The sequence below is a fragment of the Muntiacus reevesi genome, chromosome 13 (assembly GCF_963930625.1).
Source record: "Muntiacus reevesi chromosome 13, mMunRee1.1, whole genome shotgun sequence".
NCBI classification, from domain to species: domain Eukaryota; kingdom Metazoa; phylum Chordata; class Mammalia; order Artiodactyla; family Cervidae; genus Muntiacus; species Muntiacus reevesi.
In genome coordinates this window covers 39,057,206-39,072,570 of record NC_089261.1, presented here as the reverse complement: position 1 = coordinate 39,072,570, position 15,365 = coordinate 39,057,206, and the positions used below count along the sequence as shown (strand labels likewise).

General features: G+C 38.7%; 1 protein-coding gene across 1 annotated transcript in view; it reads left to right on the top strand.

The window, feature by feature from the left end:
* Positions 1-482: 482 nt before the first annotated feature.
* Positions 483-15,365, top strand: part of ANKRD50 (ankyrin repeat domain containing 50) — a 37,265-nt gene continuing 22,382 nt past the window's right edge. Inside the window, exons 1-2 of the mRNA XM_065904306.1 lie at positions 483-790; positions 2,298-3,247. Coding sequence (XP_065760378.1) covers positions 2,703-3,247 — 545 coding nt within the window. The 5' untranslated portion in view covers positions 483-790; positions 2,298-2,702. The remainder of the gene's footprint in view (positions 791-2,297; positions 3,248-15,365) is intronic.

Here is a 15,365-nt window from a genome sequence, read left to right as displayed (position 1 = left end):
TTTAATAGATTGAATGGGGACCCGGATGACTGAAGAAAAGGACCGGCCTGGAGTGCCCTTTGGGGACAGAAAGGTTATGGGAGTGGCATGGGGCAACTCTCCTAGCTCAAGTGACCCTCCTAGCAGCGGCCCCAAAAGCCAGCCTGGAAGACAAAGGAAGGCTCAGGGCCGAGTGGTGACGGGGTGGGTGGGGGCAGCGACTCGCGTGAGCTCGGGGACGTGAGAACGCAGCCCCCGCCCCCTTCTCCGCCCCCATCCTCGAGAAAGGCGGAGCCGCCAGGCAGCCCTCCGAGAGGTCTCCCCGCGGTGCAAAGCAGCTGGTCCCAAGCGGCTGCACACGCCCATGCACGGGCGGCGACGGGACGGTACAGTGGGGGAGGGGCGAGGCAGGGGGCGGAGCGGCGGCCGAAGAAAGGCCGGGCGGCCGGGAGGGGCGGGGCCTGGGCAGAGAGGGCGGGGCCGCGGGGCGGGGCGGAGCCGGCCGGTCCCGGGCTGCCTGAGACAGTCACAGCCCTGACGGCGGCGGCGGCGGCGGCGGCAGCGACGGCGGTTGGCCGGTGGGGGTTGGGAGGAGCACGGCGGAGCTGCTGGGGCAGCTGGAACTGGCAGTTGCCGGGGGCCAAGAGGAGGATCTGGATCCGGGAGCGTTCTCCGGGCCGGGCGGAGGAGGCGGCTGCAGTGGGAGTTCAGGGAACGCTGGCGGCGGTGGCTTCTCAGCAAAGCAAGTGTCTGAGACTGAGACTCCGCAGCGGCGGCGGCGGCGGCGGCGGCGGCGGCAGCCGGGACCGAGGTAACCGAGGGGCGGCGGCGGCAGCAGCGGTGGAAACGAGGCCCCACCCTCAGGTCGGAATCTCGGGGGCTGTGGCTGGGCTCGGACCTCACCCACCCACCGTTTTCAGCCCCGGGCTCCAGATCCGACTTCTCGCGTCGTTCAGCCGTGGGCCGGGCGGGGGCGGGAGCAGCACCCGGGGTTGGAGGTGCGGAGCTGGACACCGACCCGAGGCGACCCCACATCTAGGATTGGCGAGGACGTCGGGCACCCCTTCCCCCTTCAGAGGACACACCCCGATCTCGGGGCGGGGCGGGTGTCTAGGCGTTCCCAGCCTTCTGGAAGGAAGACCTCAGTGTGAGGCTGCTCCTCGGCCCGTGGCCTCTCCGAGGTGGCCCTCCTGTGGCTCCTTGGGGCCACTGAACCCGAAGGAGGTTCCTGTCGCTGGGAATCCCGGAGTTTCTTTTGTCTATCAGCTGAAACTAGAGGCCGGAACTGTAGGCAAACACCCACCAGCCCAAGCCATCTATTCCTTATCCCTTTCCTGCCTGGAAGGAATTCTCCCCGGCAGCCTTTTCTCCGGCCACAGTAGTAGATTTCATGCCTCACCCCCGCTCCGAAACCGTCCTCTTTGGCGCAGAGGAACGAAGGATTCGCGTAGTACCTTGTGTTTGGATTTTTATCATTCATGTAAGCTCACCCCTTTCCCCCTTTTTCTTTTTAACCCGTTCCCATCCAGCCGCAACCCTGATACTCATCCTCTAGATTTTGCAAACTATCAACAAAGGAGTGTGGCCAGTCAAGTCAACGGAGCCCTTTGAGTGGCTGGTCTGTGCAAGTTGATAGAGCTTCCTTAACTGGCGCTATTTGGCCACGCTTGTCGGAAAGACCTTTTTGGCTAGAGTTAAGGATGATACTGCATGTGCCTAAAGTCTTTATTTCTCCTTTCTACAGTGAGGTTGTAAAAATCCAGGGTAACTTGATTCAAATGTAGCTGTTTGGGAAGCCTAACTGTAGAGGAAGAGAAGTACAGAAAGAAAAATGTAATTATGATTTTGGTGTAGTTATCCAACTTTTTGAAAGTGCCAAAGATGAAGTGTATGAGTTTTTGAGATTACTGTAACTGGATAATTGTATTCTTTGACAAATAAGCTTTTTAGCATGTGATATTTTGCACGAAGATATTTTTGTTTTTATTTGGTTGCTAGTGGGAATTATTGATTACCTGGACATCTTAAACGCAGAAACCTGTGAACAGGTTCATTAAGAATCTATCTTGAAAAATGCATTTTATGAATGCTTTGAATTAAGAAGGTGTTAACAGTGGTTTGCCATTTTTGCCACATAAGAGACAGTAATCTGAAACAGTTCGCTCGCTGGCAGTTGTCCAGATGCCTAAAACCTGCAGGGTCTAGTACTTTGACTATCCTTCAGCAAGAAGTATAGCACTAAGAATCTACTGTGTAAATGTAATCCCTTTGATAGCATTTAACTGTAATGGACACGTTTTTCTGCATCTAATTTTCAGATACAGAGTTAACGCTGGAAATCTGGAGAAGCATTTTATACAAATTGAAAGATTGGGCTTTCTCTTCAGTTTTCCAGATGTATTGTCTCATCTGCATACTTGAAATATCCACAATCACATAAACTCCAGATGTAACCATGGAGTTACGCGACCCATCAAGATATAGGAAAAGTGTGGCCAAGGTTCGGAACCAGGCAGTTTTCCACCAGTTCAACAATTAATATAAACATATATTCTCTGCTGATTATCAGGAATAAAGAGCCAAATAAAGTCATGCACATTCTATTGGCAGATGGACTCTGTGGCTGTTCAATTTTACTGTAACTGGTTACTCTGCCATTCAAAGTCAACTTAATATGCAAGTTCCGTCCAAATGGATGTAAAGGTCTGTGTTGATGTACCCAGATGCTAGCAAATGTTGACGATAAGAAACCTATTATGACTAATCCTTGGGAAGAGAAGGTCTGCAAGATGGCTCAAACGAGTTTACTGCAGGGGAAACAGTTTTACTGTAGGGAGTGGGTTTTCCACAAGCTTCAGCATTGCCTCCAGGAGAAGACTAACTGCTGCAACAGTGCTGTCAGCACACCACCTCTTGTGATGAATTCCGGGAATAATGCTAGTGTTGTCTCTGGGAAAGGAGCTGCCTGGGGTGTGTTACTGGTCGGAGGGCCTGGTAGTGGCAAGACAGCCTTATGCACTGAACTCTTGTGGCCAAGTTCACCTACAAGCTTGCAGAGAGGTTTACATCGCCAGGCTTTGGCCTTTCATTTCTGCAAAGCGCAGGACTCTGATACTCTGTGTGTTGGAGGGTTTATTAGAGGTCTGGTTGCTCAGATCTGCCGTAGTGGACTACTCCAAGGATATGAGGACAAACTAAGGGATCCAGCAGTTCAAAGCCTCCTACAACCCGGGGAATGTGAGAGAAACCCAGCGGAAGCATTTAAAAGGTAACAAATAAGTCATGGTCATGGTGTTCTGTTTCTTTGCAAAAATTAAAGTTTTTTTTTTTTTTTTTTGCTGTTTTGTATTGTTTCTTAACTTTGCAAGTACTTTTACTCAGTATTTGGGGATAATCTGTGGTTGTGAAACACTTGTATACTTTGAATGTTGAAGGAAACAAAATTTAAGCTTTGTATTGTAGGGATATTAATTAAAAGTATATCTTTTACTTGTTTAATAACAGAGTGTGAAGCACTAAAGAAACCTAGAGAGGTGTGGTATTCTTGCAGACTTTTTAACATGTGAGTGCCATCCAGTAAAACTCGGGCAAATCTGTTTTCTTCTGCTGTTAGCCATCAAAATCTGTTATATCATTCTGAAATCAATGAGCACATCTGTTAGGCAAATACCTGTATCACAAATTTGAGATGCCAAGCTTGACGGACATTGTTCAATATGGAATAATCAATAATGCAAACCTGAAGATTAAACTCTACTTTTTAAGAGATGTAAATGTGCATAAATGAATCTTTTCCTCTTGACTTACTACTTTTTCTGGAGGTACTGTCACTTGAAGAGTTGACTTTTCATTTCCGATAAGTAATTTCATAAATTGTGGATTTATTGAAATCTTAGAAAATGCTTTGAAAAGCTTAGTCTAAGTTGAACTTAGTCTAACTAAAGTATGTAGTTATGTAGTTTGATTGAAATTAGTTAAATAAGTTATGTAAATTTTTAATATTTTAAAATATTTAAAATCAAGTCTGATAACTGTATATTTTTGATATATTCTGATCATGAGCAAATCTTTCTCTATAGTAGCAGAGATTTTCTTTAAAAAGATCCTTCTACTCAGATCATTTTTCTATATTTTTCCCTCCCGGGTGAATTTTAGTTACTAATTGAAGGTGAATAAGAAGCAGATACAGCTGTGTGTAAAAACCACATCAGTATTGATTTTCTGATTGACAGAAGGATCTAATCATTTTGTATTCCCAGTCTGCACTTGGGGAGGGAAAGTCTAGTATTTCTACTTGTACCATTCTGGTACTCATAGTTTTCTACTGGGTCTTTCAAAAACTTGGGTCACTTTCTTTTTCACTTAAGTAATGAGTCAGTGGGCTTCCAAGTGGCTCAGTGGTAAAGAATCTGCCTGCTAATGCAGGAAACACAGGAGACACAGGTTCGATCCCTGGGCCAGGAAAATACCCTGAAGGAGGAAATGGCAACCTACCCCAGTACTGTTGCCTGGAGAGTCCCATGGACAGAGGAACCTGGCAGGCTGCAGTCCATGCGGTTGCAAAGAGTCAGACATGACTGAGACAGCATGCACAATAATGATTGGGTCATTAAATAAACTAGGTAACCCCTTGGTATTGGAAAAGCAGTTTTTGATAATTCGTAGAGCTACATGTTTCTTTGAGACTGTGAAGCGGTAATATAACCATCGTCAAATGCAGACATACTTAACAGTTAAAAAGATAGTTTTACATAGTCTATGACATTAGATGATCTAGGCCTCTGCTTTTGGACAAATAGATAAGATTTTATTGTGGCTTTTACTGGTGTTTGATTGACTTGTTAAATAAATCCTTTGGAGAATTTTAATAGGCATATATTTCATTTCGGCAGGGATAGATGTAATTCAACAAGTAGACAATGGAACAAAAGGTCATTATTTTCAAAGAGTTAAACAATATTTTGAGGGAGACAGAGATGGATGTAGTTAATCATAACATGATGGGAGGTAAAATACAAACAAAGAAAAGTAATTATTTTTTTCATTTTTGACAAAAACAATCTCCCAAACCAGATTGTGTATTGTTACTTTCTTAACATCTAACACTTGATAATCAATACTGATGACTTCATATATTTATGTGTGAAATAATTTAATAGTAATAGTAATTTGATATAGTTCTTCACAGATCCATAAAATTGGGGAAATTTCAGAGTGATTCAGTAACTGATGCTTTTTATCTACTTTTCTTCAGTTTTGCTTCCTAATTTTTTATCCTTGTTTTTTTGACCTTAATGATACTGGATACAATATGCAGTGCTGCAAACTAACTTCTTACATGGAGTCAAATAGCTTAAGTAGTAACTTGTTAGTTACCAGTTTTTTGAAATCACATTTTTTTCATGATTAAAAAAGACTGAAAATAACTTCATGTTTAGTTAAATGTTGCTACTTTCTTTTTTTTCTGACATAATAGAATATGCTCTGTTGATTCTGAGATTTAGTTGTCAAGAAATTTCTTCTGATATCCATTCATTCATTCTTACAGCAAATGTTTACTGAGAGCTTTTTGTGTTTTAAAGCACATTTCAGCTATAGATATTTATTGAGAACTGTCTGTGTTAGGTAGAATTCAGCTATAGATAAATTAGTGAATAGAACAGACAAAATACATTGTCTTCATGGAGTTTTAAGTTCTTAACGCTAACATTTATCTTATTTCTATAAAAAAATAATACTTTGGGTAAATACTTGCTATTGTGTAGATGCAGCACACACACATTTTAACACTGATGGAACTGGATCATCCATTAAAAGGAATGATGAAGACACATTAATTTCTTATTTTTGTTCTTTTCCATTTTTCTTTCTTCACTGGTAAAAATGCAAAGCTGTTGTTACTACACGTAGAATATATATATTTCTTCTATTTCTGTTGATGGAACTAAGATGACAGCCATTACATTTTTACTTGTTTAGAGAACCAAAAGCTGATATATTTCATTCTGCCTCCCGTTTCAGGCTTATATGGGAAAACTTTGCATTTTGTGTTGAATTGACTTTTCTAGAGTTAGCGGTAGAGATAGTTTCCTAGTAGTCCTATAACTGTAAAACAAATCCCAGTTGTTTTTGACCAAAGGATCAAGTTAAGGAATGAGGGAGGAGTTAGTGGTTTTAGATCCTGTGATTGGTTCAGAAGCACAATGAAAGATAGTTATTTTTTCAACCACCCCCCCATCCCCAAGGCTAGGGTCTTTTCAGATAGAGAGATGGATGTGGAGTGGAAGTACAAAGCTTTGTTCCTAGTAGATATTATTATTTCTGGTTAACAATCTGCAAGGCCAGATGTGAACTTTCTGTGCGATGTCAATTTTCCAAGTTGGGTAAAAAGATTTTGTTCTTTGTAATGTTGACAGTAGTAGTAGTGTTAGTCGCTCAGTCGTGTCCAACTCTTTGCAACCCCATGGACTGTAGCCCACCAGACTCCTCTGTCCATGTGATTCTCCAGGCAAGAATACTGGAGTGGTTTGCCATTGCCTTCTCCAGGGGATCTTCCCGACCCCGAGGGTCAAATCTGGGTCTCCTGTGTCGTAGGCAAATTCTTTACCATCTGAGCTACAGGTAATGTTGATAGGGATTATTAAACATTTTCAGTGGTAACCTCAAATTAAGTATAAATGGAATAAAGTTGTGATGAAGAATTAAGGATGAACAACTCTAAACTTTGAGGGTGTAGCACAAAAATTTTATGAAAAGTGGTGAAAGGTAACAATGGCTTGTTAGAAAAAGATTGGGAGCTAGAAGACTGGACTCTGACATTTGTTCCTTATGTTGAATAGGAATCCTTGAATAGTGGAATTTTCTTTCTAATCTTTCTATCTCTTCCTTAAACATTTTATACTTCTTCCCTCATAGCTTTTCAGATTCTTAACTTCTTTTGTAATCACTTATGCATACATGTTTTGTTATCTCCTCTATTAGGCATATGTTTCTTCATAACATTATTCATGACTGATTAATATTTTATGTTTATGACAGCACTTTGAACAGCATTTTGCATATCGTAAGTGTTGTATGAGTATCGTTTGAGTGAGTGAATACTGCTACTTACCTATCTAGAACCTGATTGAAGGACAGCTGAAGCTCTTGCATAAGAAAGGAAATTGAAATGTTACATCATTTAGGTGAGTGTTAAACACAGACCAGGCTGATATAGTGATTATTAATTTATTAATCTGATGTCTGCTCTCTAGCATGTATGACTGGCATTGGTTCAGATAGTTTTACATGGCCAGATGTCTATCTTCTGTCTCAACTGAATCCAAGTATTTTTGGCAGACTCAACAAAGGGGCAAAGGACAGAATGGGACTGGGGTGTGTTCTTCCTTCTTACCCTCAGTTGTGGGGTATTTTCAGGGCAAAATAGTTCCTTTCCATTATCTGTTTTGTATATCTAAGACTGCTTACTTAAGATAAGTGCTCTTAACTACTAAATCTGATATCTACATATTTACAGAAAGATGTTTAAGCCTAAGAGCTTCTGAATCCACTTTTAATCTATCTTTAGCCTTAGATGATGTGTTAGTAACTTTTTTCATTATTAGTGCTTTCTTCTATCCAGAATCCTCTGTCTGACTATATTCTTTGATGGTGCTTTCTCTAGGGTCTCTCTGGCTGTTTGTCCAACAAAGCTCCTTTAGGTCGTCTCCATTTGTTTGTACACTCCTTCAATGATTTATTGACATGGCTACCAATGCTTGCTTATGTCTAACATGATAGCAATCCAGTCTACATCAACAACCTTTCTCTTCATTCTGATCAGCATATATCTTTTCACTGGAGTGTCCCTAACTGACTTTCCTCTGTTTAACCCGTTATCTCTTTTAGCGTTTCTATTCATTGACACTGATTTATTTCTTAAACAAAAAGTCAGTACCTGCTGTGTGCCAGATGTGTGCTAATATGCAGATAACAGGACTGAAGTGGTGAACCAAACAGGACACTGAGAAGTGGGGAGAAATACATTGCACAAATAATCACAAAAATTAAAAAATGCAGCTTTGCTAAGTGCTAAGAAGGAGGGACACAGGCCAGTAAGAAAACATACAATATAAGGCTTGATTGTTATCTAAGTTATCTAAGCTCCATAATTACTCTTATTTTCTAAACCCTTTCTACTTAAAAGTATGATTTTGAGATCAACAATATTGGCATAACCTGGGAGGTTATTATTAAAGCAGGATCTTAAATTACTGAAATGAATCTGCCTTTAAAAAAGATTTCTAAGTGAATTCTGTGCGCATTGAAGTTTGAGAAGCACTGCTCAGGGTAGACACTAGAGTTTGCTTTTGACTTTTTTCTGTTATCTTTTTCTATTCCATGGTATCTCATCTTTTTTCTTGGAATGGTTCGTGAATTCTTTTATCCTAATCTAGAATTTTTGTTCATCACCTCCTAGGTGCTCTGCTTAACCTTAGCATCTCTGTATTGTGATTCCTTTTGGTAATGGCCAATTAGCTAAAGTAAAACAGTGCTTTCTTTAGGTCATTCCTCTGAGCCTGTGATAATGTAAACAACAAATTTAAATTTGTCTACTTGACTTTTAAAGTTCTTTACAATTTGGTTCTGTTCCATCTAAAGTATGTATTATGTTTCCAGACTTCACCAGAACACATTAAGTGCATTTATTCTTTCAGGAAATATTTTTAAGCTTATGAGACAATGTTAAAGTTGATAAGAGATATGAATAAGAATATTCCCATTTTTCTTATTGTTTAGTAAGAACTTAATATACTTAGTAAGAATATGGACCTTTTGTTTGTTATATGTTGCAGATTTTTTTAGTTTGAACTTTGTTTTTAGCAATTTTGCTTAAATGGTTTCTATACAATGAAATGATTTGATTTTATAAAGTAAAATAAGTAAACACTCTTCTTGTCTTAAAAAAACCTTTGAAGTGCATTCTGATGGGTTGCCTGTCTTTATTCTCTAGTTGTTTTAGTTCTTTGTGTTAGTCTCTCAGTTGTGTCTGATTCTTTGCAACCCCATGGACTGTGGCCCACCAGGCTTCTCTGTCAATGGCATTTCCCAGGTGAGGATGCTAGAATAGGTTGCCATTTCCTTCTCCAGGGGATCTTCCCCACTCAGGGATCAAACCCTGGTCTCCTGCATTGCAGGCAGATTCTTTAGTGTCTGAGCCACCAGGAAAGTCCTGTCTTTGACTATACTATATATAATTGTTTTAAATTTCAAGCCAGCTTCTCTTTCATGTTATCTTAATTTCAGAAATATCCCTATTATCATTTTCTCTTCTACAACACATGTAATATAACTAAATGCTGTGCTCAAATGCTTAGTCATGTCCAACTCTGCGACCCCATGGACTATAGCCCACCATGCTCCTCTGGCACTGGATTCGCCAGGCAAGATACAGGAGTGGGTTGCCATTTCCAGGGATCTCCTGACCCAAGGGTGGAACCCACTTCTCTTACGTCTCCTGCATTGGCAGGCGGATTCTTTACCACAGGTGGCACCCAGGAAGCCCAGTGTAGCTAAATAATCTTTGATAATAATGTAGAATTTGAAAATGTTCATGTAATTACTTAATGAAAATAAGAGTTAATTATATCTTATTTGTAGTTATCTTGCAAAACGATTTGGAGTGTTTCAAGAACTTGTAATCTTTTTACAGTTGTGACTCCAGAAGTGAATACGTAGATATCGCTGTGGATTGAATTATTTTCTTTTGTTCTTCTCTCTATGTATCCTTAGTCTTTTCCACGTGATATTCAGTGCTTCTACTAGAGAAGTGTCCTCTGCCTTTTGATTTTGGCTCAGCCATGTGATATGAGGGATGTTAGTAGACGTGATCCAGACAGAGACTTAGCACGCGCACGAGTGACTGGGCTTCTCCTCTTTGAGGCTCATCACGTTGAGAAGGATATGTTCTGGCCAGCTAGTTGGTCCCAAGAGGATGAGGGGGATGTGGTGCAATGCTGACCCAACTCAAAGCTTGACTCTATAAGTCTGAAATACAACAAATGCACAGACACAGGACAAAGTATAGATGCTTGTTATTTTAAGCTCCTGAGTTTGAGGTGGTTGTGGTATATACCACTCTTGTGGAAAAAACTAACAATCCAAAAATTAAGGAAATGATATTTCAAATAGGAAATCATTAATTTTCATTAAAAATCTGAGAGTCCTCATTGATCCCTCTGTTTCACTCCTCCCCTTCCCTGATTTTGTCAGTTACTTTTGTTCTGTTTCCAAGATAAGTACCTCAATTTTCCTTCATCTCCATTGCTGCTACTCCCATATCCCTTGCAGTGATGCCCTAACTGGTCTTCTTGTTGCTGCTGTTATCCCTTTTATCTTCACAGATTAGTTAAGGGTATCAAGATCTTGTTCTTTCTCTGTTTAAAACCTGCAGATAGCTTCTCATTACCTTCATAATAAATTCTAAGCTTTACATGGTCTGGCCCTTGCATAGCCATCGACTTTGACCTGTGCTGTTCTCAGCCCTGTTCTTTATTCCTCATCGCCATTGTCCTTATTATTGTTCTATAATAGGTCACGCTCTGGCCAACAGATATCTGTACGGCTCCCTGCTCTGATATCACTTAGGTGTACCAGCTTTAATGTTTCTTCCTTGGAGAGCTGCCTTTGTCCATTGAGTCTCCCTAGGCAATCATTTTCTTAAATCGCATCATCCCACTTTGCTTTCTTTTTGTCTTAATTTTCAGTGTCTATCATGATTGGGAATTATTTTGTGCATACTTTGATTTTCTAGCTAGCCTCTGGAATAGGCAAAGTACTTGTCTGTCTTGTGCCTTTATACCTCTAGGGATTAGAATATAGCAGAGACTCATTACTTCTTGCATTAATAATTTTGTCTCATTGATAATTTGCTCTAAACATATTCAGCTTGGAAATACTCTGTTTTCCTGTGGAATAATCTATACATACAGATAAAATAGTTATAGATGAAACGTATTTAAAATCAGCATTTTGATGACTTTATTAGTGTCTTTTACAATTCATGTTGAAATTAATTTTTATCAAATGGAAACTTATTAACAACATCAAATTTATGTGATGTGAGTCATATGTCCCTCTTGCCTCTCTTCTACAAATCCATAGTTTCATCTTGAAACTCTTATCATTCTTTCAGACATTATCATTTCAAATTCATATTCGCTTAGAAAGGAGAAAATTTTGCAGTTTAAATCTCAGTTAATATATTTGTTAAGTTGCTACTTTAGGGAGAGAAGCAACTTGCAAAATGGTGGACTTCACAGGAATTGAAAGGTAAACAATAACGGTACTAAAGGGGAAGAAATTGTAGAAAATAAATTATAGAGGAAATGATAGATTTCTCCCATCCCCAAAGCTTCAGTTATACAGGAAAATTAATAAAATAGAAAGACAAACATGCATGCACCTACTCATTTTGCCACATTTACTCTAAATCTGAGTTTTCTGTTTCTTAAAAAAAAAATACACATTTGAAGCCACCGAGGTATCCCATTCTAATTCAGATCTAGGTGACCCCCTAGGTGTCCCATCTGTGAATTTACTTGTTATACATATGTAGTTTGACTAGTTTATATACATGGGGAGATACATATGTATTTATACATACTTGTTACATGCTTTAGTTCTGTACATTTTTAATTCCATATCGGCAATTCTCAAACTTTTTTATTCTAGGGCCCCTTTATACTCTTAGAAATTATTGAGTACCACAAAGAATTTGTTTATGTGGATTATGTCTGGGTATCAATATTTGTTTATTTGAAATTTAAATTAACATTTAATATATATTAACATATTTAATAGTAATAAATCTTATACATTAATGTAATATTTTAATGAAAGAATACCTGAATTGCCCAAGACAAAAGAAAGAAAAACACATGGCAGCATTGTTTTACGTTGTTTTGCAAATCTTTTTAATATTAGTCTTGATAAAAGACAGCTGTACTATCAAGCTTATGTTTCTGCATGCACACTCTGGAAAAGTCCATTTATCCTTGAGAAAGAACAAGAGTGAAAAAGGCAAATAACATCTTAGTTTTATTATGACCCTGATTGGGGACTTCTAGGGATCCCATAGTACACTTTGAGAAACATTGTTCTGTATAAATAGTATTGTGTTGCTAGTACTACCCTGCAATATTTTCTTTGTAATATTGTTTTTTGTTTGTTTAGCCATGTTGTTACATGTGGATCTACATGGTTCACTTACTGTACAGTATGCATGCATGCATGCCAAATCACTTCAGTCTTGTCTGACTCTTTGTGACCCTATGGACTGTAGCCCAACAGGCTCCTCTGTCCATGAGATTCTCCAGGCAAGAATATTGGAGTGGGTTTCTGTGCCCTCCTCCAGGGGATCTTTCCCACCCAGGGATCGAACCTGTGTCTTCTAAGTCTCCTGAGTTGGCAGGCAGGTTTTTTACCACTAGCACCACCTGGCAAACCTACTATCCAGTATATAATTTCATTTTTTATACTATAATTCATTTATCGTCATGTTGATACTCATTTAAGATGTATTCAACTTTTTAACATTACAAAACAGTTAAGAACATTCTTGGGTATTCTAGTGTGCATATAATAAGAATAAAGAAATGAAGGGTGATTCCAAGTTGAATTAAATACTCAAGTATTAACTGAAATTTTGGGTCTTAAGGTGTGTATATCCATCTTCGATTCAGAGACAGTACCAACTACTCTTTAAAATTTCATCAGTTTATACTCTTCTAAGAGTGTGTAATTTGAGTTTTCGTTAGTCTACTAGATCTCCAACACTTGCCATATTGTCAGAGTTCTTTATGTTTTAGAAGGTGAATGTGAAATGGTATCTTACTGTTTTAAATATCCTTGATCCTGTGCCTTGTCATTCTGCTTGTGCAATTTTTGTTTTGAAATGTACAAAATGAATATAATATCAGTCTTTTTATGATTTCCTTTATAGTTTGGCCTTTTGGGATCTTAAAATTTAAAAACTTTTTTCCTACTTGATTGTTCTAGTAGTACTTGAATGGCTCATCTTTCACTATTGATTTTAATACTACTGCAGTCAGATACACATATACATAAACACACATGCATGTATTTCTGAGTTCTCTATTCAACTTTGGTTTATTCATTCTTTTGTTGTTTTATCAAATATGTATTAGATAGCAGGAATGTACCAGGTGCGTTCTTAACACTGGGTTATATTAGTTAAAATGTGGCAAGTATCATTTGTATTTATTGAGTTTATATTTTGAGGGTTGGTTGTGGTGGGTAGTTGGTAGAAAAGTGAAAAGTTAAGAAGACCGTGTATAATATATAGCATATCACTAGATAATAGGTGGTATGTGGAAAATCAAAACAGAGTAAGGATGATAGGAGTGATGTGCTGAGTAGGTTGGGGCCAAAGAGTTGCTGTTTATCTAGGGAAAGTTAGGGCATTTTGTAGGAAGTATCCAGACTGAGGAAATTCCAAGTGCAGAGTCCTGTGGTGGGAACTGGCTTAGAATTATCCAAGAAAAACAAAGGGAAACTAAGAGACAAGTAGAGATGTAGTTAGGAGCCACAGAATACATGGACTTGGAGGCCATTATAAGGATCTTCACTTTTACTTTGAGGACGTGAGATGACATTAAGTCTTTGAAACAGAGTAGTAAAACATCATATGACGTACGGTTTTAAAGGGTCACACTAGCTGCTGTGTTAAGAATTGGGGTGGTAAACATGCCAGCAAGGAAACCAGCTTGTGGCTAGTGCAGCAGTTAAGGTTGAGGGACAATACTTGGCCTTCGGTGAAGTGGTGGAGGTAGTGAGAAGTGTTTAAATAATTTTTCATCTAAGAAGCAAGGTCAGTAGTTGGGAGTGAACTTTGAAAAGAGGAAAGTGTAAAATAGTCCTCTAGGCAAGTGGGGCATGGATGGTTTAGTGCTTCTCCAAGTGTGGTGTAGACCCCTGCAAGGTCAATTAAAAAAAAAAAATACTAACACATAATACAGTATTTGTTTTTTCATTCTCATTCTCTTTCGAGGGTATGGTGAGGGCCACATGAGAGATTGAGTGCACAAATATTCTGAATGAGATTTTTATTAGGATTGCATTGAATTTTATATTAATTTGTGTTTGCAATGGTGATTGCAGTGGTGAATCCCCTAATCCATGAATATGGTACATCTCAACTTATTTAGATTGTTGGTTTTTTTTTTCAATTTTTCTCAGCAGTGTTTTATAGTTTTCGCTATATAGGTCCAGTACATCTTGGATTGGCTTTATTTTCAAATATTTGATTTTTTTTTTTTTGATACTATTGTAAATTATATTATTTGTAAATACTATTTTATGTGTTTTTTAAAACGTTAGTATGTAGGGATTCAAGTGATCTTTATATATTGACATTGTCACAAAGCAATCTTGTGCAGTCTACTCATTGTTATTCTCTAATCACTTTCACTTTTGAAATATATTTCCGATTGGTACAGAGTTAGAGGTTTAGAAGGTGTGTGTGTTGTATGTGTGTGTGTGTGTGTATGTGTGTGTGCATGCACATGGGCGCATTTCCTTCAGCATTTTAAAAATACCTTTGGCATGTCTTATACATCTTCATTTCTGTTGAAAAGTTTCTTGAAGACATGTTTTTGCTCCTTTTGATAATACCTTCCCTCTCTTTTTTTTTGGTTTCCTTTTAAGATTTCCTGTATTTGTGGTTTTTTCTTTGTTTTTTGGTAGTTTGACTTTGTCTTGTGTAAGTGTGGTTTCTTGGTAGTTTTCCTGTTTTTGGATTTACTGTGTTTCCTAAATCTGTGGATTGATTTTTTCATTAGTTTTAGAAAAGTCTCATCTGTTTACTTCGAGCTGATTCTTTTTCTTTGCAGACCACAATTGTGTGTAAGTTGTATCTTTCAAATGCATTCCTCATGTATTTTCCACACTACTCTGTTCTAGCCTTCTTTTCTCATGTTTGGGTATTTTCTTTTGGCCTTTATTTTGAATTTGTTAATCTCATCTTCCATTGTTATCAGGATGGTGTTGAATATACCCAAATAATTTCTGACATCAAATACATACAGTTTTTTAGTTCTAAAGTGGAATTTTAATTCTTTGTTTTTATAGATTCTGAGTTTTTTTGGTTGAAATTCTTCATCTTTTATCCATTCCCCCCCCCCCACCCCATTCTGTTTTCTTTAACATTTTAATTATGGTTACTTTAGTCTATGCTAGCAATAGTATCTAGATTGGAATCTGTATTTATTGTTTCTTTTTCCTCTAAGTTACCAATCACATATTTCTGCCCTTTTTCTGTCTGATAATTTTTGACTGTATATCAGACAGTGTGTCAAATGCTGTAGAGTTCCAGACAATATCTCTCA